This window comes from Sebastes fasciatus, chromosome 11 (assembly GCF_043250625.1).
Source record: "Sebastes fasciatus isolate fSebFas1 chromosome 11, fSebFas1.pri, whole genome shotgun sequence".
NCBI lineage: Eukaryota > Metazoa > Chordata > Actinopteri > Perciformes > Sebastidae > Sebastes > Sebastes fasciatus.
Genome location: NC_133805.1, coordinates 21013354 through 21037659, shown reverse-complemented (window position 1 = coordinate 21037659; position 24306 = coordinate 21013354). Strand labels below are relative to the sequence as shown.

The 24306-nt window shown below is 41.6% G+C and overlaps 2 protein-coding genes across 2 annotated transcripts in view; one reads left to right on the top strand and one right to left on the bottom strand.

Annotated features, from left to right (window-relative positions):
* The first annotated feature begins 1027 nt into the window (after positions 1-1027).
* Positions 1028-2514, top strand: cebpd (CCAAT enhancer binding protein delta). The gene has a single exon (XM_074651524.1). It carries the CDS (start codon positions 1231-1233, stop codon positions 2158-2160), a length of 930 nt encoding a protein of 309 aa, XP_074507625.1. The 5' UTR covers positions 1028-1230; the 3' UTR covers positions 2161-2514.
* A 96-nt stretch (positions 2515-2610) lies between these two features.
* spidr (scaffold protein involved in DNA repair) overlaps positions 2611-24306 on the bottom strand; it is a 42622-nt gene continuing 20926 nt past the window's right edge. Inside the window, exons 11-20 of the mRNA XM_074651523.1 lie at positions 16756-16914; positions 12914-13001; positions 10644-10784; positions 10481-10543; positions 9782-9980; positions 7530-7676; positions 6313-6406; positions 6122-6233; positions 3654-3710; positions 2611-3123 (exon numbers count right to left, since the gene is read on the bottom strand). Coding sequence (XP_074507624.1) covers positions 3004-3123; positions 3654-3710; positions 6122-6233; positions 6313-6406; positions 7530-7676; positions 9782-9980; positions 10481-10543; positions 10644-10784; positions 12914-13001; positions 16756-16914 — 1180 coding nt within the window. The 3' untranslated portion in view covers positions 2611-3003. The remainder of the gene's footprint in view (positions 3124-3653; positions 3711-6121; positions 6234-6312; positions 6407-7529; positions 7677-9781; positions 9981-10480; positions 10544-10643; positions 10785-12913; positions 13002-16755; positions 16915-24306) is intronic.

Sequence of the window (24306 nt, the reverse complement as noted above, 5' to 3'; positions counted from 1 at the left end):
TTATGAGTCATTTTTAGTTTTGATATTTTAAGTACATTTTGCTGATAAAACTTCTGTAATTTAAATTTTGAATGCTTTTACTTTGTAATTGAGTACTTTTACAGTGTAATATTGTTACTTTTACTTGAGTAAATTAGTCTGAATACTTAATTATGTACATCAGTATGATCGTATTTGGTATTCTAAGTTATGAATGTAATGAGAGCCTAAACAAGTAGGTATGTTGCCTTTGTTTTTGGTGTTTTACCCTCTACAGCATCACTTTTATCACATACTATTTTGTATATTCGACCACTTTTAAAACCAATGGTGGAAGGTACTGTACGTAAGTACGTTTATGAGGTACTTTACAAGAGAATTGTCATTCTCTGCTACTTTATACTTATACTTCACTACATTTCAGATGGAAATATTGTACTTTTTCTCCACTAGATGTATTTTACAGCTAGTTACTTTTCAGATTAAGATCTTACAGTTTAAACTACCCAGCAGTATATAAAGTAGTTATAACATGAAAGTACCACTTAGAGTATATGTTAATGCATCAGCAATAATGATCCAGTATATTATAATATATACTGTAACACATTCTGCATTAGGAGTCATTTTTAGTTTTGATACTTAAAGTACATTTTGCTGATAAAACTTCTCTACTTTAAATGCTTTTACTTTGTAATGGAGTACTTTTTACAGTGTAATATCCCTACTTTTTCTTAAAGTAAATCAGTCTGAATACTTCTTCCATCAACAGACATTATAATAGTGCTGGTGACAAATTAGATTTAACCCCAAACTCCCAAAGCCTGCAGGATGTAAACAACTGTGCACCATTCATACTATCTGTAGTAAAAAAAAAGGTGGGTGGCATCACGAGCAACACGCACGCCCCTCTCTCTCCTCAAATGGGAAGTGAACCAACACCACGTGGTGTCCTTTTAGACATGACTGGCTCGTGAGAGGGCGGAGTACGTGTGACGTCACATGGGGCAACGATACAAAAACACTGCGCGAAAGTCCAGCTGCCCCAGAGAAGTGTCAAGTGTTGTCGATGACAGGACCCAGACATAGAAAACAACAACAACAACAAAAAGGTGCACAGATTACTATTATAGAGAGAGAAGCGTGCAGAGAGACAGTGAAGTTACCTGAGCTGTCACACACACCTGTGGGGTCATAATAACACCTTTATATATCCTTTAAAAACCACGTGGAAGAAGTCAACCAGTGTTCATGTGTGACATATACAGCCTGGACTCTCACTGCGTGTCTCCACGATGCAACATGAGTTGGGCGATGGAGCCTGCTAACTTCTACGAGACCTCCAAGCTGAGCGCTCTACCGCAGCAGACGCAGCCGCAGCAGGGCGTCTGCAAGCCGGGCAGCAGAGGCGACGAGGTCGGTGGAGCTGGAACCACCATGGTGGAGCTGAGCACCGCAGTCGCTCCTCCTGCTACTGCCATGTACGACGACGAGAGCGCCATCGACTTCAGCCAGTACATCGAGTCCATGACTGCGGTGCCGACACTGGAGCTGTGCAACGACGAGCTCTTCCTCGACCTGTTCAACACTGTGAAGCAGGAGAAGGCGGATTTCTACAACATGATGCCCGGAGACATGCAGCAGCTGTCGGCCTCATACGCGGCTGCAGAGAGGAAGGAAGGCATGGGGATGGTTAAAGTGGCGTTTAGTGCGCCCATCAAGCAGGAGTCCGACTGGAGTGACAGCGACATGTCTTCACCTCTGCCTTCCCAGATTGAGAGTTGTGCTCAGACCTCTGTGAGTCTCCTCTCTGCAGGGCAACCAACTCCTCCAACCACCCCGGAGCCTCTCTCCAGCTCCAGCGGCTCCTCAGCCAAGTCTTCACCGCGCAAGATGGGCAGAGAGAAGGGCAAGAAGGTGGACAGGTACAGCTCGGAGTACCGACAGAGGCGAGAGAGGAATAATATCGCAGTGAGGAAAAGCAGAGACAAAGCCAAGAGGCGCAACATGGATATGCAGCACAAGTTGCTTGAACTGAGCTCTGATAATGACAGACTTCACAAAACTATCGAGCAGCTAAGCAGAGAGCTGTCCGGGCTCAGAGATTTCTTCAAGCAGATGCCCAACACCAACTCTCACAACTCCAACTTTGTGGGCTCCACAAGTGCATTGAGCCGGTGATGATGCATTATACTCTATATGAACTGAGCTTCTAGGGAGACATACCTCAAAAAAAGACTTTTTTTATACCATCTGTACCAGATGTATTTTTAAGCTTACCATAATGGCACTGGAAAAAAAATATATATATGATGTTTGCTGCCATATTTTTTGTGGGATTTTTTTTTTGTCTGTATTAAATTATTTTTACCACTGCATTTATTATGATGTTATAATGGTACATGTTTTTATATAATTCCAAACTTTGTAATAAGAGCCAGAGCATGATCTTTTATATAGTTTGTATGAAAAACCTTGGAAAACATTTTTGTTTATGGAATCTATAATAAAAATTGCTGAAAAGGTGCAAGAAAATATCCTGTGAGTCTGTGAGTAAGTCATTGCATGTTGAGGGAGTGTGAGTTTGGTATAGAAGAAGTGAGAGAAAAATGCAACAGGAAATAGAAAAAGTAGAGTCAGCAAAAAATACAACTTTATTGACACAGTCAGTAATCTTAAATATAGAGAGGTAGATGAGTTGGGGAAAAAAGACCACTTTAAAAAAAAAAAAGAGTCCAAAGTTGATGAAACCACGTGTGCTGCTTTGACAGACTGCATGCCACTGGTCTACCCTTGGGCTGTCAACTCCTGGCCCACAGGATCACATATCATTAACACAAACAAGACCTTGTCTTCTTTCGCAGGCCGTTCACTTCAGCACAGCCTCAAGCTGTCAGGGAGGCCTCCAGAAGGGGGGTTGGAGAGGAGGCTGAACTGGCTCCGGCCGAGGGCCTAGTGTGCAAAGATCCTTGGAGCCAACTGAAGCCTGAGGATTGATATCATTAGCTACTTGCCCTGACAGCTTCACAGGCAGATTTCTTCCAGGCCGATCCAGAGGGCAGGTTTCCTGGTGACGACTCGGACGTAAACGGCTAGGGGGCCCACCTCTTTTCCCAGGACATTCTCCACGTCGTAACCTGGGAACTGAAACGCACTTTATTTACTAATTGTTTCGACCATTTTAGGCATCTTTTTTTTTATAAAACATCCTAAATGCACATGAAAAAAATACTTTTTAAAATCTGCTGATGCTGCAGGAATATTTGAGTGCATTGCAAGGCCCTGACCTTTGCACTCCCGACATTGGTCAGCAGTATTTCTGTTGATCTAAGAATTTATTCGGAGTTCACGAGTTCAGCATTAATGCCTACAATGCAAATAACGCTGTATTTGAAAGCTTATGAACAGCTCCACCACCTGCATGTTGTATAGGACATTAATTATAATGTAAAAATGGCATGCAAACTTAAAAACAATCACTAAATACAGGAGGTGGGTGGAAGATTACATGAGCATTTTGGCAGCAAATTCCTTCAGTGATTGGCATGACTAAGGGATTTTTCTTGTTCAGTCCAGAACAGGCTTTTTAGTGCTTTCAGGACATATTGACAGAGGATCAATGCAGCCAGCAGTTCAGCCCAGAGTTATGTAACAGTTTCTAAAAGCAAACCTACCTCATTGCCCTCCAGTGCTGCAGTGTTCAGGATCGACATGATCGTCTTTGGCTGCAGCTGTCGGGACAGATGAAAAGTTTCGGAGCCATTAATGTCATTTTAATTATAGTCTTAATGTTGTAAATGAAAAACTGAAAATGCTGCACTGATACACACTGTGCTCTGGTGAGTAACAGACTGATAGAAGGGGCTGAAATATCAGTTGGCTGATAAGACGAACGCTGATAGTTTTATCAGTTTGACTCACTTCGTTTTCTGATTACAAAGTCACGGGCAGCTTTTACATAATACAAATGCTGTCATGCAGATGCACACACACAGTGAAGGATTTTATTTATTCAGCCTTATAATGTGCAGGAACGTCCCGGGGAGGATTCAGTGTCTCGCTCAAGGAAACTTCAACAGGACTGATGCTTGTTTGTCAAATGTTATGAACCCACTCTGCAGCTTTTTTGCACCGTCATACTACTGATATTACATTTGTTTCATATTCTCGTCGCTGCTTAAGCTTTTCTTTCTAGCTTAAAGCGATAATTCGTTGTTTCGGGAAAAATACTTGTTTGCTTTCTTGCCAAGAATTAGATGAGAAGATCAATACCACTCTCAAGCGAAAATGTGAAGCAGCCGGTTAGCTTAGCTTAGCACAAAGACTGGAAGCGGAGGGAAACGGCTAGCCTGGCTCTGTTCAGAGGTAACTAAATCTGCCTAGCAGCACCGCTAAAGCCTGGGTGAAGTTGCCAGGAACCCGGTAGACTCCAAGGAAGTTATTGGTCCAAACCAAGAAATAGTCTGACACATAATTTCCCATAAAACAGCAAATCATCGTTTTTACACATCTGCTTTTGTACAGATTAAACAAATGATATATAACATGCTAACTATTGCGCTACAGAGGAGCTGGTAGGTTGGGTTTTAATCTTTGGACAGAGCCAGGCTTTCTCTTATGCTAAGCTAACTGGCTGCTGGCTGGATCGTGTCTAGAAGGTAACACGCAAATTGCAAAAAGTCTCGCGAGACTCGCTGCCCGACGTCCGATCTTAAACCTTAACCATTCAAGGTCAATGCCTAGCCTTAAGCATCTTGCAAAAGTTTCCCAAATTGTGGGTAACCTTCTAGACATGACTTGTTGGCTGTAGCTTCATATTTACAGACATGAGAGCGGTATCGAGCTTCTCATCTTACTCGGCAAAAAAGCGAATAAGCGTATTTCCCCAAATGCTAAACTATTCCTATAAATACATGGGAGCTACACCGTTTGAAATAATACTTGATCAGCCCTAAAGCATTTACATTTTTGAAGCCTGATTCACCATTCAGTGGCCATCAAAATATTGGTATTCAAAGTCAGTTTTAAGGGGATAAATGAGGCATTATCTTATCAAATATGTGCTAATTTGCATACATTGAATAAAGCCAGGTTCAAAATTCTTATTTCATTTTGTTAACATATTAGAGTTAAATGTTTTAACTAGGGCTGTCCATCGATACAAATATTTAATCACGATTAATTGCATGATTGTCCATGATTAATCGTGATTATTCACACCTCTTTTATCTGTTCAAAATGTACCTTAAAGGGAGATTTGTCAAGTATTTAATACTCTTATCAACATGGGAGTGGGCAAATATGCTTGCTTTATGCAAATGTATGTATATATTTATTATTGTAAATCAATTAACAACACAAAACAATGACACATATTGTCCAGAAACCCTCACAGGTACTGCATTTAGCATAAACAATGTGCTTAAATTATAACATGGCAAACTCAAGCCCAACAGGCAACAACAGCTGTCAGTGTGTCAGTGTGCTGACTTGACTATGACTTGTCCCAAACCGCATGTGATTATTATCATCAAGGTGTTAAAACGAATTTGCGTCAACGCATTATTATCACGTTAACTTTGACAGCCCTATTTTTTACAGAGGGAATTTTGGATATCTCTTTCTATCGCTCCATAAATCAGAAAATAGCCATTAAAAAGAATCACCATGTTTTTAGGAATAATATGTTGTATAAATCAGGCTATGAATGATATATGAACAAACCCCTCTGTAAAAACCTTCAGAATATAGATCGGAATGAAACTGGTAAGTTTGGTTTATGTAAGTGATACTGAAGTGGAGATTTTCTGGCTCAGAGTCTGAGAAGAACCTCATTTTATGAAAACAGCCTTTAAAGATAACAAATATATATATAATATATTTTGAAGACACTACAGAAAAAAACGAGATATATATCACCATGAAACTTTAAAAGTTTTCTGAAATGTTATGTTCAAATATGCAAATGAGGCATTATGTAATGCTAACTTTTGGTGAATTTTGGAGAAATCTACAGAAGCAAATAGACAAAGTAGCAGAATAAACACATTAATGTGTATATTGGATGTTTTCTTTCCACTGTCTGAACAAAGACATGTTATGGAAGCAAAATAGCCTTAAAACCCAATAACACTGTTCTCACCTTGACCTTCAAAGTGCAATTACTTAACGAAGAACTCAGAAACACTTCCAGTTGAATCCTCGTGTCCGGCTTCTCCACCGACGATTTACAAGACACACAGTGGAAGTTTTGACTGTGGAAAGAAAACAATAAAAGTTGATTTGCCATGAAGTTTGTTTGCATGAACATTAAGCAATTTCGATTAAACTTACGGTCTTTCAGCTAACATCTCTAAGTTGTCACTTGCACAGCGGTTGCAGGCAGGCCAGGAATAAGCAGTGTTCTCATCCACACCAACTATTACCCCTGCAGGCAGATATGAAAGTGTTCAAATCTAACATTAACATGCAAAATCATCAATGCACAATGTACCTTTCACCTTGGCTTTAATTTACTTTTAAGTTATTTTCAACTGGGGGATGCCAAAAGAAAAAACATTGACGTCTTAAATAGAAGAAACTGATAAATGATCTACGCACAGGTTTCAAAGTTTGTGTGTGTTTGTGACAGGGTGTTGGAGATAAACGCATCCCTTTCATTTTTATCTGAGATGGAAGTGATAAACGCAGCAGAGAGCTCCCCGCCTAAACGCCATCTTACTTAACAACCAGAGCTGCTGCCCCACAAACACAAACACAAACACAGGGACGTAAATAAGATACTGAATTTTACACTGATAAATTGCTCTTGTACATTCCGGTCTGGGCCTTTTTCCACCGGTAATTTCCAGAAGATACGATTCGTGCATGAGTCCAAAAGATAATAAGTTTGTTTTATTTTTTTTCAGCCACCTGACCAAACATGTACGGCCAGATGGGCCAGAACCAAGAGCGTTCACAGTTTGATCTTTGCCCTCAACTGTGACACAGAGTCGACAGATGCAGATTATTATCTGATTGAGGCTGTTTTTTAAATTTACATAATTTGAAAGAAAGCAAAGCAATATTTCACAAGTACTTTTAAGTGATCCTACAATCAGTTCTTCTATAAGAAAAAAGTTTTTTCCAACATATTTGATGTTAGCAACAGAGATTTAGGGAGGGACAATGCTACGTTCCTTCAATCTGTAACTTATTTTCACTACAATTTTGCACCCTCATCTGAAATTTAAATACTTATGGGGAGCAGGCTCGCTGATTTCACTGACAGAACTGACATGGGAATTGACATGAATCCAACCAAATTTCATGTGTTTTCATTTCCCTAAGGTCCCAAACAATGACTGAGCCTGAGGACACTGAATAACAAACAGCAGAAAGCGATGCCTTGAAGCCACATCAAGGCCTCTTGCTGAGCTGTAAACTTGTATATGAAAAAAACAAGTGGTTTTCTTCCCCTGAGGAAAACAACACATCGGGAATGTTCTGCAGGAATCACTTGAGATGAGGGCTCAGTGAAAGGGGGAGGGGGGGGGGGGGGAAGGACTGACCTGAGAGAGAGCAGACGGAGTTGGGTGTGATCTCAGGACTCAGGGGATCCAGTGTCACAGGTTGGGGCAGAGTCTTTGCTTGAGGCTCAGACAGCGACTGTGTGACTGACATCTCAACAACCGACTGCTCCACACACTGGAGAACACCTGGATTTGGAAATTTAAATATTATTGCGAGGGAAATGTGCATCAAACTAGAATAGTGATTGTGTTCGTACCCAAACCAGCAGACTAGTTTGGGTGGGGTGGTGGAAGAAGCTCCCTCTGGAACCACGAAAGGTTTCATAAAACCTTTTTCACATATGCAGTAGTACTCCCAAAGACCTGTAACCATACTTTAAAGTGTAAACTCGGTAGAGTTTCCCTTTACGTAAAGGTACAGAAGCATTATGTTACAAATTGTACTTAAAGGTATACCATGTAGCACTGTCGGTTGCCGTTTGTAAGCTCACATCATTCAAAGTTGGCCTCTCCTCTCCGGCTCAACGAGCCAGAGGGAGAGAGCAGCGATGGTCGAGTGAGCTAGAGAGTGACTGAAGAGAGGGAGCGGTGTTAGCAAGAACAAAGCAGTGAATAAGAGAAATTATTGTTTCACGACGGTTACGTTCTAAAGCCAAATAAACAAACCCACACCGCCGCACAACCCTGTGGTGGGAAGGTTTTTGAATGAATGCAGCCGAAGGACACACTTCATCCCAACTCATCACATACGTTTCTTTACGTTTAGGCAACAAAACCACGTAGTTGGGTTTAGGAAAAAACTACATGGTTGGGCTTAAAAGTACTACGTTTGTAAATTGAAAATTAAACAGAATGTTGTGAACACAGGACACGAACAAACAGCTGATTGTAACGTGAAAGTGAAACTTAACACACACGGGACATGAACAGCGGTCTCTTGGATGAAAGCCTTGTGTTTGTTGTACCCATCCACATCCCCTCCTGCCCGCCCTTAGTGTGGCTTTTTTGCTCTTTGTGCATCACCACAGTCACTCCTGGAGCACTTTCCCTGAGCGATTAATATTGCCGTAGATGGGTTTACATTGTAGTTAATGGAAAGCCTGGTGCGTCTCATACAGACGCTAAAGGGTGCCTTGTGCGGCGGCATCACACGCCGATGGCCGTGACAAAGATATTTGACGCCTTGTGAATGAGAAAGGGCTGTTGATCCTGTCGCTGTGGCCTGTCTGCTCTGTGTGTGTGTGTCGGGCTCCGCTCAACGACAGCTGTACACTCTGCACACAGCAGAGGAGACAGACGAAGAGCAGGAACACTGAGGCACATAAAAACACACAGCGATGTAACAATCCGTTGGTCGTTAAATACCGCCGCTTTGTATCATAGACGCTCAGGTGCCTCGGTATCAGGACACCGAGGGGCGTGACAGCGGCGGTATTTGACAACCTGGGAATGAGAACGGGTTGCACACCCTGCACAGGGTTATTACACCCGAAGGCTGTTTGCTGACGCCAAGAAACGTTCAAAACGCAATAAAATAGGAAGAAAAGGGAAAACAAAGCTAGAGGGCTGCAGGGTCTCTGTAGATACAGACACAACCACACACTTCAAGTTATGATTGAGAGGGATTGTTTTTGTATCAGTCTTTACATTCATTTTTAAGGAAAATGCTGCATATTATACCTTTAACGTATCAAAAGTACTCCCTGTTACTGATGTAATATTATATATGGCATTAGATTGTTAATATTGATGCATTAGTGTGAAAGCAGCATTTTACTCTCTCTAACTTTGTCACATTTTTCATCCATTGTTCCTATAAAAAAATAAAAAATTTAGCCAATTTAACAATCTAATAATGTGATACATAATAATGTATTAGTCACAGGTGACATATCACTGCATGACCACCACTTCTACTTTTGGTAAAGCGGATAACACTGTTTTACTTTAACTTAAGTTGAACTGTAAATGCAGGACTTTTACTTGTAATGGAGTATTTTTACATTGTTTTACTACTTCTTCCACCGTTGCAAATAACTAGTAATTATAGCTGTCAGATAAATGTAGTGAAGAAAAAAGTAAAATATGTTCCTCTGAAATGTATCAAAGTAGAAGTATAAAGTAGCAGAACATGGAAATGCTAAAGTACAAGTATCTCTGAATTGTACATGAGTAAATGAACTTAGTGACTTTCCACCGCTGTTAGGGTGACATGTGCACACAGTCCTGTAAGATAAAACACCTCATGACATAATGGTTGAATGGCGTGTCAGGTCACAAAAAGGCTCTACCATGTTCTCTGATGGCATCTCTGAATGACATGCGACAGACGGAGGGGGAATTTAGTGCTTCGAGGACAGAGGAAGTGAGCACACAGGAAGTGCTCACACACAGGGCCGCCGTTCGCCTGCACGGCCTCTCTGGCTGCTCCTCCTGAAGACTGGGGTCTGTCAGCACCAACCAAACCTCACCCTGGCCTACATCGCTGCTCTGAAACAGAAACACAAAGAACAGAATTACTTAGAAACAGAATGACCTAGAAAAGAAAAAGGCTTTAAAAGGAAGCATTACATAACAAAAGCTTACAAAGCATAAATTAGTTGTCCAAAAAAAAAATCACCTGAAAACAGCTTTTAAGAGATTGTTCATTCAACAAGCTGCTGGTTACCAGTACAACATTAAAAAAGTGTATCTGCGTTTTAGTGGCGTGAGCTTGAGGCAAAGTCCACCACTTTGTACTGAGCTGCTATCTCATCTTGGTCAAAGTTTAAAGGTCTCACCAATCAATGGTAAAGAACGCCCGGACCTCACACACACACACTGTCCTACACACAGCGATATGAGCGCTGCTCTCCACGTCAGAGCTCAATCTTATCAGTTTGTTGGTTCAAATGATCTCAAAGTGATGACTGAAGAGCTCTACAAGACACAGTGTTTATCGTCTTCTTCTTAAGTCAAAGTATTTTTCAGGAATAAGAAAAAAAAAGTACCTGCATTTTCCTCTTGTACAGAACAGTGGCAACAAAACTACAGCGACAGGTTTTATGTTCACTCTGAAAAAAAAAAAAAAAAACAAGTTTGAGATCAACCTGTTGAAGATCACAATCTGCAGCCAATTTTAAAAATGTTGTGTGTGCGTGAGAAACCTTTCACCTGCAGTATGTCTCGTAAGGTTTCTTGGGAGGGAGGAAGGTAAAGCGGGGATACAGTTTGCTCGTCGGTGGGTTCAACTGAGTTCTCCTTACCACACAGCAGGTAGCAGAAACTTGGAGCTGGACCGGCAGGTTTACTTTCCTAAAAAAACAAGACGTGTGAAAAGCATCTTTATGTTTAAGAAAATATATTGATTCCTAAATTTGAATCTCCTCAGATCTTTGTAAACACACTTTTCTACGTTGGTCCTGAGAGCTCAACAGACTGAAACTGAAGAAAACATACAAATGTCTTTTTCTGTATTTGTTTGTGTTTCTGCATTTGAGGCATGTTCTCTCGTGCTGAATACGTACTTGTTGACAGCTTTGTGAATCTGTCAGTTTTCCCATGTTTTATTTATTTGCAGCATTTCTTTTAAGTGTTGCACATGTGTTGTTGAATGGGTGAAAACATTTTCTTTATTTGTCTTTTATCTTTTTCCATGTGTTGTTTAAGACTCTCAGGGCCACCATACCTTTCACTTGGCTCATCTCTGGATGTGTGCATCAATGGTACATTTCTGTTTCATTGCAAAAAAGGCTAGAAATTAAAGGTGCCCCTGTGGAGTTTTCTTGTAAACAAACAATTGACTGATTGCTCGATTGACGGAAAAATAATCATCAACGATCATTTCATTATTTTAAAAGGGACAGTGTGTAGGATTTGGCGACATCCAGTGGTGTGGTTGCAGATTGCAACCAACTGAGTACCCCTCCGCTCACTCCTCCCTTTCCAAGACTGCGGTAACGTGAGCCGCCAAGTGCAAAACCGTGGTAACGCCGATCACCTCACTCTGAGGCCATCCTCACCATAACAACACTACTTTAGGATCAACGGGAGCAAGATGGCGACCGGCGGTACCACAGTTTTGCACTCTGCGTCTCTCGTTACCGCAGTTTCACAAGGGTGTCGGAGAACTTAGGTGGCCTTCAGGTAACGTAAAAACGTAAAAGTCTCTCTCTAGAGCCAGTGTTTGGTTTGTCCGTTCTGGGCTACTGTAGAAACATGGCGGAGCAACACGGACTCCGTGAAGAGGAGCCGCTCCCTATGTGGATATGAAGGGCTCATTGTAAGCTAACGAAAACAACTTCATTTCTTAGTTTCAGGTGATTCATTTAGCGCTACTGTTCAGTAGTCTGATCGCCTGAGGGTAAAAACTGTCTCTGAGGCGAGAGATCCGAGCTCTAATGCTCTGTAGGCGCTTCCCTGAAGGGAGATTAGAGAAAATACTGTATGCTGGATGACTTTTGTCCTGCATGATACAAAGTGCTTTCTTCCTGCAGTGAGCGGTGTAAATGTCCTGTAACTGTGGTCATGGTGATCCAATAATTTTAATAATGTTTTCACTGGCCTCATCAGGAGTTTATGGTCATATGATGTAATGTTGCCAAACCATACCAGTATGGTTTAATAGATCCCCGAAATCTTACACACTGGCCCTTTAAGTCAAATTTCTTTGGGCAAAAATGCCAAAAATCTCTAGTTCCAGCTTCTAAATTGTGATGATTTGCAACTGAATATCGGATTGGATATCGGGCCGATACTGATTCAAATAGCTGGATCGGGTATCGGTGACAATGGGGCCAATCTATTAAATTAAATTCTATTTATATATTATCTTTATACACTATATACATTATAGACTGGAATTTTAATTCCTGTTTAAGTTTTGAGCAATTTGTTGCTGCATTAAAAAGGTTTACACTTGAATTGTATTTTGCTTTTGATTTAATTCATTTATTTAGCCAAGTTGTTGGTGTACGATTTATTATTTTAATGATTAATAACAATTCGGTAAATTTATATCCATGTATTTATTTGTTACATTTTGTTTTACAAAGTAAGGAAAGCAATGTTTAAGTCAAGCCAGCTGTTGCCTTAAACATAAAAGAATGATGCCAGTCACTTCCAACACAGTGAGGCATACAGGTTATTAATTAAACACCGGTATCAGATCGGTACTCGGTATCGGCCGATACCCAAAGACCAGGTAACGCCATCGGAATCAGGACTGAAAGAGTCAGATGGGTGCATCCCTAATTTATACTATTCTTGCATTTATATTTAACACAATTAATACTACCGTACTTATTTGCACGCTGCAGTCTTAATGCAAATATTTATACATATTTCTTATATTCTTATTCTTATTATTACTTATATTTCTCTACGTATATTGTTTTATATACTCACAAACTAGATGCATGACTCCTGCTATGGTAAGAACTTACCCTGGACATACTGGGAGTGTTTCCATGATCTTTAAGAGGCATCACTGGGGGCCACAGACTGTCTATCAAGCTGAAAAGCCTGGTGCTCCTGAGAGTGAGACACAAACAACGAGAAAAAAAGAGCAAGAATGGGGGGGAGGGTGAGAAACTGGTGACTTTAGCGGGAAGATAGAAAGCTTTCTCAGCCAGTTTCACTTCCACTGAAACACGAATGTGTTAAGACAGAGCTTGTTTTTTAACAAAATTGTCAGAGAGCATGCTTGGGCTGGCAGAGCACATACACACAAACACTGTTTTTACAAGCAGGTTACTGAAGAGACTGAAGGGTGGGAAAACAGTTCACACCCTATGTAAATCACGATATCATTGTGGTGCAAAAGTAACAAGGTTTAGAAAAAACAATTAGAAGTGATTTTAACGGCCACATTTAATACGCCCGATTAGTGACGTTCGTCTTCTTTCACCACAATCTTAATCTGAGTAATGACAGATTGAAATTAGATCACACTTGATGTGCTTTTGTGACGTTTCATTTCCGTCAGACTGATAACTGGAAGGTGAAACAAGTAACCAACAAGACGCGCCGATCTCTTGATTCATTGTCTCTTTACTAAGAAGTACCTGTTGATTTCACGGCTGCCGGTCAATGTTACTTATTCATCCATGTGTGTGTCTGCTGTCATATCAGCCAGCGGTTAACAACCTGTTAGTCAGCCTGTAATCACAGAGTTTCTTTGTGTGGAACTGGTTCTGCAGCCCATTCAAGTCCAGTGAGGCCTGGCTCAGGGATGAGTAACAACAAGCTAACAGGACTCATTCAACGCACTTTGATTTTGATACTCAGCTTATATACGTCTTCCTCTTTTGTTAAGAGATGAGATGTTGATAAGTTGTTTCAAGCACGACTTTTCTTTTTCTTTTCAGTCGGTGGCATGCCTCCAAGAATAAGCAGCTTTCCTGTGAAAATAGCTCCTTACCATAAGGACAATATTGACAGGACACACTGCTCACACAGGTGCCAGGGCGGCCTCTGATTGTTTGTTTAGAAACCACACACCCCTCAAAGTCTAATATTGTTAAAGTTCGACATCTTGGGAATTACGGTTATTCACTTTTCTTTTTTTTTGCCAGTAGTTAGATGAGAAGATAGATACCACTCTGATGCCTGTAGGGTAAATATGAAACTTGAGCTCTGTCCGAAGGAAGGTTGTAATAGTTTTGAATTATCAATTAGTTTTTATTCTATTTTTAGTTATGACTTTTCAATTTCATTTTAGTTTTAGTTAGTTTTCAGAATGTGTTTGCTAGTTTTAGTTTAGTTTCAGTTTTTCAGAAAGGTTTAGTTTTAGTTTTTATATGTTTAGTTTTACAGTACTTTTAGTCTGTTTTTTGTTTTATGATGTCTCAGAAGTATGTAGCTACATACACATACAAAATACATGGTTGGAAAACTGTGTGGCCATAATGTTTAAAAGGCCCTGACACACCAAGCCGACGCTCGGGCCGTCGGTGAGCGTCCGTCAGCCTGTTTTTTTCGGTGTGTCCCGCATCGCCGGCTCTAGTCTGCCTGTGTCGCAGCCAATTCGGCATGTTGACTTGGCGGTGCCGCCCGTCGGTGAGAGAAATCACTCCGATTGGTGGTTCAGCTTAATTGAATCAGTGCACGAGAAGAGGAACGGAAGTGAGGAAAGCAAACCAACAAGTAAAGTCAAGAGGAAAAACACAGAGGACGACTCTTCTTATTTTTCATCTTCATCTCATCTGATCATTTCAATACACGGATATTTTCACGACACGACCATCTGGAAGGAAGCTAAATGGTGAGTGAGAGTGGTGTGAAAATGGTTGGCAAACGCTGCTTTATCTCATGTCCCTATCATAACAAGGGCTTGTATATCCGCAGTCCTCAGTGTTCCGGTTTCCCTTTTTGAATGACGAATACAGACTACCGCCGCCTGCTGGTGTGGAGAGTAATTTCATCTCTGGCTGTCGTGCAACAACATTTTGGCGGAGACAAAGGCGACATGAGGCAACTTAACAGGCGGCCTTAGTCGCCGCTAGTTCTTTGGTGTCGGTTTGGTGTGTCTGGGCCTTAATGTTTAATCTTCAAGCTCCTTTGGTAAAGCAATGTCGGCATATCGCCATCTCCTGGAAGGTCAAATCCGTTCAATTTCTGTGGTCCAATGTCACAAGAGTTGACGGAAATTCATGCCGTTGTTTTTTTCGTTGGTGACATATTATTAAAGCTAAAAAAACTAAAATTGAAATGAATTTACATGCACTTATATTTAATTTTTATTTTTAAACAGGAAATATAGTTTCAGTTTAGTTTTTCTTAATAATTTTGTCAAAAACATCGAAGTATCGGGTATCAGCTGCGCTTTCTGCTCTCTATTGTCTCCGTCAGCGAGTTGACACACACACACACACACACACACACACACACACACACACACACCGCTATTTATCTTTTAATAAAAATAAAAAAGGTTATGCCCTCAATGTTGTGTCAAATTTTCCCTGCGGTATCGGAAATGGTATAGATATTTTTCAAGGTATTGTATTAAAGTGAGAAATGCCAGTATCGTGACAACACTAATTTCTTAAAAAATATAGTTATTATTGAGCTTCAGTTCACAAAAACATTTTTCACTGCTTATTTTCATTTTAACCCCGGTCAAAAGGAAACAAAATCGGCCGTCAGACAAAAAACAAAGAGTCAAACGCAGAGTTGTGGTGTCATGGGGGTTTTATATCCTGGACTATTTCCTGGCTTTACCCAGGGCCTTTGGAAAGGAGGCTGTGTCACGCGTCATCAAAGCGTCATATCTTTCGGGGTATAACACATGCGCAGTAAAATCTGGTCTGCCCTCGCCGAAATTGAGCCAATCGCAACGCACGACCGCAGCTTCAGTTACACTGCGCATGTGTTATACCCTGTACCCCAAGACCCGTGACCGCCCGTGACCCAGCCTCCTTTCCATAGGCCTTGTCTTTACCTTAGGACAGAGCAAGGATAGCCGCTTCCTCTGCTTCCAGTCTTCATGCTAAGCTAAGCTGACGGTTCCCTGGCTGTAGCTTCATGTTTACCTTGAGTGCTATCAATCTTCTCATCTACCGCAAGGCAAAAAAAGCAAATAAACATATATCCCCAAAATGTGAAACTATTCCTATAAGGTATAGATTGTGAAATGCTTAGAAGGCCTATATTTACTGGTTCTAAGAAACTGGGGAAAAAAATGAATGCCTGATTTATCCCAGCCAGGCCCACGTGCTTTCCAACTTGTAAGATGGCCCCATGTGTGAGCAGTGGAGATAGCCCATCCATCACAGTCTGACCACAGAAAACCTCAAGAGACATTATATGCTGCGACGGCATTGAAAATACCAAAGATGTAAACATACCCCCAGCCGGTCTCTAAATGTTCTCATGTCACTTCTTCTAACTGCTTCTAATCTGGGACCCTTACTATGGAAACTCACAAGGGACACAGAGCGTGCTGTGCACCTCGGTATCACTTTACATGTAAACACAGTCGCACTGCCGGCAGGACCGGCGTAATCAGGTTCAGATGAGCTGCGAACATTAAATCCTCATTGTATTGCAAATGTGGGTGTTAATGTTTCAGAAGGGCATTGAAGCGTAAAATTGAGGAATTTGCTGTTTAAAACTCTGGAGATTCAATCATTAGACACTAAAGCCAATGTGTGATGAGTGCAGATGTCTAATAACCTCACATGTGGCAGAAATCCTTATCACAGATTGGTATTGGTCACAGTTTGAACCATGACTGGGCTGAAATTCAGGTGAAAAGCTACCCGGTTCAGTGTGTGGGTCTCACCTTTCTCGAGTGACCCGCTGCACCACTTTAACGCCTCTCAGCACGCAGGTCCTCCCCTGCCACATGGTGCAGTACTGGTGGAGGTCGTCCTTGCAGGGCAGAAGCTGGAGCTGGACCACGCTGAACATCCCGTAGCTGTCCTGGACAAGCACACAGAGCCTGGGAAAAAACAAAAAAGACAAAATCAGACTGGTTTGAAACACTGATTTTAATCTTAATACTTCTTAATCATGTAAAAAGTGTCCTGTGGCATAGACAGACTCATGGTACATGTGCACAGCCTCCGTCCTTTCCATGAAACACATTTCGGTGAAGTATTTTTCTGATATAAGAGAAGAAAGTTTCCAAACGAGCCGCCATGTCGGTTCCAGTTTGAAAGCTGGGAGCAGCAGCCCACGAGGGAAAACGTTTGTCCAGTCAGGTGGCGAGCGCCATGTGTCTAGTGGCAGCCCATCAAGCGTCCAATGCTGGGAAGTGAGGCGATCCCCCTCGTGATAAAAAACGCCGTCATTATGCACTTGTAAAAAAACATTGCTCCTTAGCGCTACTAGCGGTGAAAAACTCCACATGGTACGTTTAAATTCACATACCTTGATTTTCCAAAAAAGAGCAGATAAGATTAAAAGGATTTTCATCTGAATCTTAGCAACGTTTTGACCTTCAAGGTCTTCGTCAGTTACTGAAGTTCAAAAAGTTCAAAAAGTTGTCCCTTTTAACTTTTAAGCCAACATGAATGAGGAGTCCTAAAAGTTCTCAGAATAATTGAAAATATCATAGTTACCAAGTTAACATGATAATAATTAAATTTTTTAAAAATCAGATAATCCGATACTTTCTTTGTTGATGAGCCATGTAAACAATTCAGCATTTATAGGAATGAAACACCACTGCTCCCAGTGACACACTAACAATACACAGTGTAGGCTCAGTACTGCCGTTTGGAAGTGTTACTGCTGCTGGTGGCCGGTTTGACAGGCTGCTGCTGACAGAAAAGACCTTTGGCCCACAGAGTTGTGAGGCAGTGAGCTGCAGTGTGTTCCTGCACTCTGCTGCTCCCAGTGAGCGAGCAACTGGAACTACTATATGCTCCAGTATCTCAGCCAGTCAAGCCCAGACACAGCCCTGTACCAACCCTGAGAGTAAACAGTAGAGTTCATATCCCCTGGTTAGACAAGCAACGGCCAGGGAAGAAGTGGAGGAGGAGGAGGAGGAAGAGGGGGAGGAGGAGGAAGAAAAAAAAAAAAACAGGGAAGAGGGAGGACTGTCAGCGTGCCCATCATGCATGTGTATGCATGCGCACGTCCCAGACATTGGGAAAGTTTAGAGACAGTTTTCAACCACCTGATTAGGCCTATAAACGTCTTCTGTTGGTAAACATGAGGTCTGTCTGTATTTGTTTTCAGAGACCTGGAAATAGATATCTCAATAACATTCCTGACATGACTTCTGGTGGTGCAGGCCAATGTTTTCACCAGGATTATTTTCAGTTGTTTGCTATATTCACAATCCAAAATCAGACCTAAAGTACATCTCATTAAAAACAACACGGACAGCTGAACATAAAAATAATGAGACAAATAATGTTTTCTGTAGGTTTTATGCTTATGGAGCTGCTGTAATAATGAGTGCATAAAGTAAAGTACAGACCCCAGCCCATGGTTTCACATGGATGGTATTTATCACTTTAATCACTTATTGACATGTTTTAGACACTTAGTCAAGACTGACAAGAAAAAGCCTCAGGGGAAAAAAGCAATTCCTGAACACTCACTCCTTCCATGCTTTCAAAACACCAAAATAACATTTACTACTGTCCTACGATGAACCCTGTCAGGATTTATTGATCTGTCTTTTGATTTATTGTTTAGTCTGTAAAAACATCAAAGAGAAAAATGCTTATTTGCATAAACGTTTTAAAACCCTCTTCACCAACCAACAGCCCCAAACAGAAAATATGTAGCGTGATGTGAAACAGAGAAAAGCAGCAAATCTTCACTTCTGAGTAGCTGGAACCAGAAAAGGTTCAGCATTTTTACTTGATAAATTTTATCTTTATTTATTATTTATTTGATTTGTTTTTAGGGCTGTCAATCGATTGAAATATGTAATCACTATTAAACGCATCAATGTCCATGATTAATCGCAAATATGCTTTCTTTATGCAAATGTATGTATATATTTATTACTGGATATCAATTAACAACACAAAACATTGACAAATATTGTCCAGAAACCCTCACAGGTACTGCATTTAGTATAAAAAATATGCTCAAATCATAACATGGCAAACTGCAGCCCAACAGACAACAACAGCTGTCAGTGTGTCAGTGTGCTGACTTGAACTATGACTTGCCCCAAACTGCATGTGATTATCATAAAGTGGGCATGTCTGTAAAGGGGAGACTCGTGGGTACCCATAGAACCCATTTTCATTCACATATCTTGAGGTCAGAGGTCAAGGGACCGTTTTGAAAATGGCCATGCCAGTTTTTCCTCGCCAAAATTTTGCTTAGGTTTGGAGCGTTATTTAACCTCCTTCCCGACGAGCTAGTATGACATATGGCATAACGTTAAAACTGAGCCCGCTACAACTGAAAAATCGCAAGTTGCGTTAATGCGTTAGAGAAAGTAGTGGCGTTAAAACGAATTTGCGTTAACACGTTATTATCACGTTAACTTTGACAGCCCTAATATAAATAAAAAATAAATACAATGCTGTTACCTACTGTGTTCTGTAGTTACAACATTTTTATAAAATTGTACCGAGCTAAATCAATAAATAAATCAATATGACCATGCCTACAATATGAATACAGCAGCTAGAGTCACATTTGATGGGAATATATATATACTTTCACTTTTAGTGGAGCTTGTCTGAACTTGTAAAAACTTCCCATGGAATCTGATATGACACTTGACAGATAGAAGAGTAAAGAGCGATGAGAGTCTTAGTGGTACCAGCTTGAACATAAACAACCACCTCCCCCTTTCAGTCCCTCCTTTAAGCCGTTTACAGCCTGACTTCCTCAAACAGCGACCCCTCGCTCCCATAAAAACCCTCTGCCATTGGCCGGTTTCAGTCGCGGGCTGTCTTTAGGAATTTGTTATTGTGAGCGATCACAGAATTCTGAGCAACTCAGGTTTTCTTCCAGGAACTACGATCCACTGAGCCTGTGCAAACACACACCCACACCCACACCCACCCACACACACACACACACACACACACCCACACACACACACACACAGTCACACTGTGTGCGCATGCACTTGCACATTACTTGGCAACGCACAAGTAAGAAAGTGACCCACACATTAAGAATACAGCAGAGGGGCCTCATTGGTGGGGGGCGGACAGGCGGGATTCCTTCCTATGTGTTGTCCACCAATGGGTGTAGGCAGAGTGATAAACACGGTTGTAACAGGATCCCCGCAGCACATTGTGTTCCTTCTCCACAGAGAGAAAAAAAAAAAAAAACTAGCCTCTCCTCACTTCCTGCAAACAGTTAATCTTCTTGTTTATTCTATTCTGAATTTACGGGAACTTAACATCTTCTTCAGGCGTAAATATCATACTGGCCTCCCTCCCATGTGTGTGTGTTAACATGGAGGCTAAACAACAAAAGGATCAAATAAGCATGCTGACCAGGGGAGTGAGTCATAGTGGCTGGGGACACAACATGAGAGGTACAAACTGTCCTTGTCTTTATACAGAATGGGGCAAGTGGGCTGCGAAGTAAACTACCCTGCCCTCTGCAGAGCAGACGTGCATCTTGGAAAAGTACTATAAGCAACACAATGTCCCCAGGAGTTGTTATTCAAAACAAAACCTCTAATAAAGTGGCATAAACGTGTTTGTACACCCGTAAACCTCATTGTATTTTAGAAAAACACATGAAGGATTTAAAGTTAAAAATACAACTTTCCAGTTTAAATCCGTCACAATAAGCAGGTAGGGTCAACCACATATTTTTGAACTCAGGCCCTCGTGATCGCCTCCTATCCTCCATCCTTTCACTCCCAACAGAGCCTGTTGAATCTGGTTGAGTTGGAGAGAAGCGGGAGGGAAGAGCGGGAGTGTTTCCGGTCAGAGGGCGGCGTTTGTTTACCAGCCGCAGAAGCAGCATGGCAGGAACAGGTGTCATATTACAACCGACCCTCATTAAGTCAGTTAGCCTGTCAGCTGACCGGGGCTCTCCCTGCGCAACAGAGTGCCCCTCGGGCCGCTCCACTCAGAGGAACCAAAGCTTTTCTTTTATTACTCAGCAAAGAGCTAAAACAACAAGCCTGGGGAGGGCCAGGCAACTAAAGGTCATGCTCGCTGGATTTGCTTCAAGTAGAACAGTCACTGATTCATTAACCATAACAAGAGCATTCGAGTAAACCTCCAAGTCATTTTAATAACACGGAGAGCTTTGAAGAGCTCGCACTGCGAGCCTTTTAACAAGAGTCAACAACTATTGTTTTTTTAGAAATATAGATCTGTTTTATAGTTATATTTCAGCTGCGACCAGCAGCTCTTTAGCTCACTCTGTCGGTCACTCTGTCGGTCACTCTGTCGGTCCGTCCACAAAAGTTTCCCCACCCTTTGGCAATCACTTCTGCCTTAGTAGGCTGAAATCTGGCATGGACGTCTAGTGTGTGGTTGTGAAGGTGTATTTATGGTCACGCCAATTGCCAAAAGGGGGTGTGGCAGTGGAGTGGAAGTGAGAGTAGTTGGCAGAGCTATGAAGCCCGGGAAGGGACATGGAGGGGGTGAAAATGTAAGGTAAAAAAACAATTATAGAAATGTTAAGATACCATTTTTTACCTACCTGGTAGGTAGGATACCTGAACTTGCGGTATCGGCCGTCACCGAGTACCGATCCGATACCAGCGTGATAAAAAATATATATATAGTTATTATTATTATTATTTAACAGCTTGATGGAATTTCCACTGTGAAATACTGCCAAATGGCTTACATTCACTCCGACTACCGTAACACTCTCCACTAGCACCACACTGTTATTGTTTGCTATCGTCACGTGACAAACTACCTGCAATCAGTTCTTCTTCGCTGCTCTAAAAGAGTAGTTGCCAGTGGCAGCTATGACACATCCAGGGCGACAGCACCGAGCCCCCAGGAAGAGCGCCGGGCTATGAAGCAAATTTTCATAGTGGCCAAACGGTGGAATTACAACTTCTGTGTCCGTCACATGATGGCCCAAAAATACTTTTTCCCATAGACTTACATTGGGAGAGACGTCTGTAATTCAACAGATATTTTTTTTTTAGGTGAATCAACTTCCCAGTACGAACACTAGAAAAGCCCTTATTTAAATTATGAGGTCCTAAAAGTTGTAAAATGCACTAATAGCCGAATCCAGAGTTATTTCCCTTCCTCCGTTCATGTGAATGAGACCCAGACCACGGCTGGAGCGAGGGTTCGGAGGCGGAGTTAAAGGAAACGCTACTGCGCCTGCTGTATGGGCCCAATGGATGCGGAAGATCGCCGGATGATCCGGGTACTTTGTCACTCGGTAGTCGAGCCATTTTGGCTTCATGCGCCACTGAGCAACTTTCATAGGAATGAACGGGAGCCTCCAACGCTGTATCCAGTTCTCTTTATACATCCATGGACAGCACAGTGAGGGCTACTGTTTTGTAGCAGTGAACAAGAATCGATTTCTGGTTACGGATCAGTGCCTAGACTGGCGTTCTCGCCGATACCTGTTCCCGAGATTTCGTTATAGTTTTGCGAGATCTCACAAAAGACAAAAGTTAAAAAAAAAAAAAATGCATTGCAAATATTTTGCCCACTCAGTTGGACTGTGTGGGCGTCTCTCCATGCGCGCCTTCTATTTTGGTTCATCTATATGCAGCAGCATAACGTGCAAAACGTCTGGGTGATGGTGAATATAGAGTAGCGGGTGTTGTACTCTCTCTAAATACTCTCTCAGCCAGTCACATCACTGGTGTCATAGCTCTGAAACGGCGGTGCCAATCACAGTTAAAGAAGAACAAGATAAAGACAGCTCAGCAAACGGTTTTACCTCCTGTCTCGATGGTTCAAAGCGTAACGACATGGACACACATCACCACAAATCTGCACACAAAGACAGATGGAAGATGATTTTCCATCAGTTACTGGGCCTATAATGACGATGATTTGGTGAAACTGTTTATATCGGACCGACGTGATTCTATAATGTGTTTCAAGGCTAAAACATGAGACGCTACTTGTGCTAAAAAAGAAAGTTGGAAATGAGGCTATGATGCGCCCTGGTAACCAGACGTCTCCATACAAAATAGCAGATTATAACCGCCTAGTCTGATGTGTGTAGAGGTCTGTATGGTTACACTGTAGCAACCTGGTGTCCTTTTCAGGTGATCTAATGAAGGTAAACACAGTGAACGCCTGTGCGTAATGGTGCTGCCATTAGGCTGTAGATTTATCAACATATCAGTCCTGCTGCCTTCAGATGCTGCAGGGATTACATGAACTGAAGGAGCTTTTCATACAGTAGCCAATAAAGCACTACTGTAATAATCATCCACATTCATTCATAGATCAATGCAGACCGGTTTACTGACTTTTACTGCTTTAACCACAGTGTTTAATTGAAATAAATGATTTAAACATTCATCTGTTGCAGCATGATTTAATGTCTTTATAATTGAGACCAATCTTAAATTATCATTCTATGAACCTCTCCCACATGTGTATGTGTGTGTGTGTGTGTGTGTGTGTGTGTGCGCGTGTGTGTGTATGTGTGTGCGCTCCATTTTTGTGGTTGTTTCCATAGTGCCAAACTGACCCGGCTACGTATGTAACGAAAAGGTGCATGACTTCTAAACAGATTCACGTACAATGACCAAACTCATGAACCATTTCTCGTAGACTCTTGTGGGAGGCGTCATTGAACTCAACAAAGAGTTCCTTTTTCATTTTGCCATGGAGGTCAAGTGTTTGTGAGGTTGTGTGTGTGAATGCATTCATGTGTGGATGCATGCGCATGTGTGGTCGCAGGAATTGCGAATTCGCACTTGTTATTAAAATAAAACTGGGCATTTTTAAAGCTGCAGTAATCAATATTTTTGTATCAACTACATGTGATGTGAAATTGGTTACCTGTAGTGACAAACCCACAGAGGATCAACACTCAGGACTCGGCAGTGTTTTAGTGCCTTTCAGCTAATTGTTGTTTTGGTTTTACAGCCCCAAACATCTCAACCGCTCTCATCAGCATCATTTCCAGTCACAACAAGCAGCTGTTTTCAGCGAAAAGATTTGATAAACCCACTCTTCGCTACAGCAACAAACGGCAAACGGACAAAGTTAGCGACTAGCTGGTGAACATAGTTCAGCATTTTCAAGCTACAGAGCCTTCAGGAGTTGGTGGAGACCAAAACAGAGCTTAAAGAGAGTGAGTTTTGACTTACATTGACCAGGTGACCAAAACACGACTCAAATTGAATACTAATGTGGCTTTGTGTCTTTTTCTTGATTAGCCGCTTAATCGTTTTGTCAAAAATGTCAGAAAAAATTGTGAAAAATGATCACTATTT

Coding starts and splice junctions, on each gene's coding strand:
- cebpd (XM_074651524.1), top strand. CDS start 1,231: ATGTGTGACATATACAGCCTGGACTCTCACTGCGTGTCTCCACGATGC.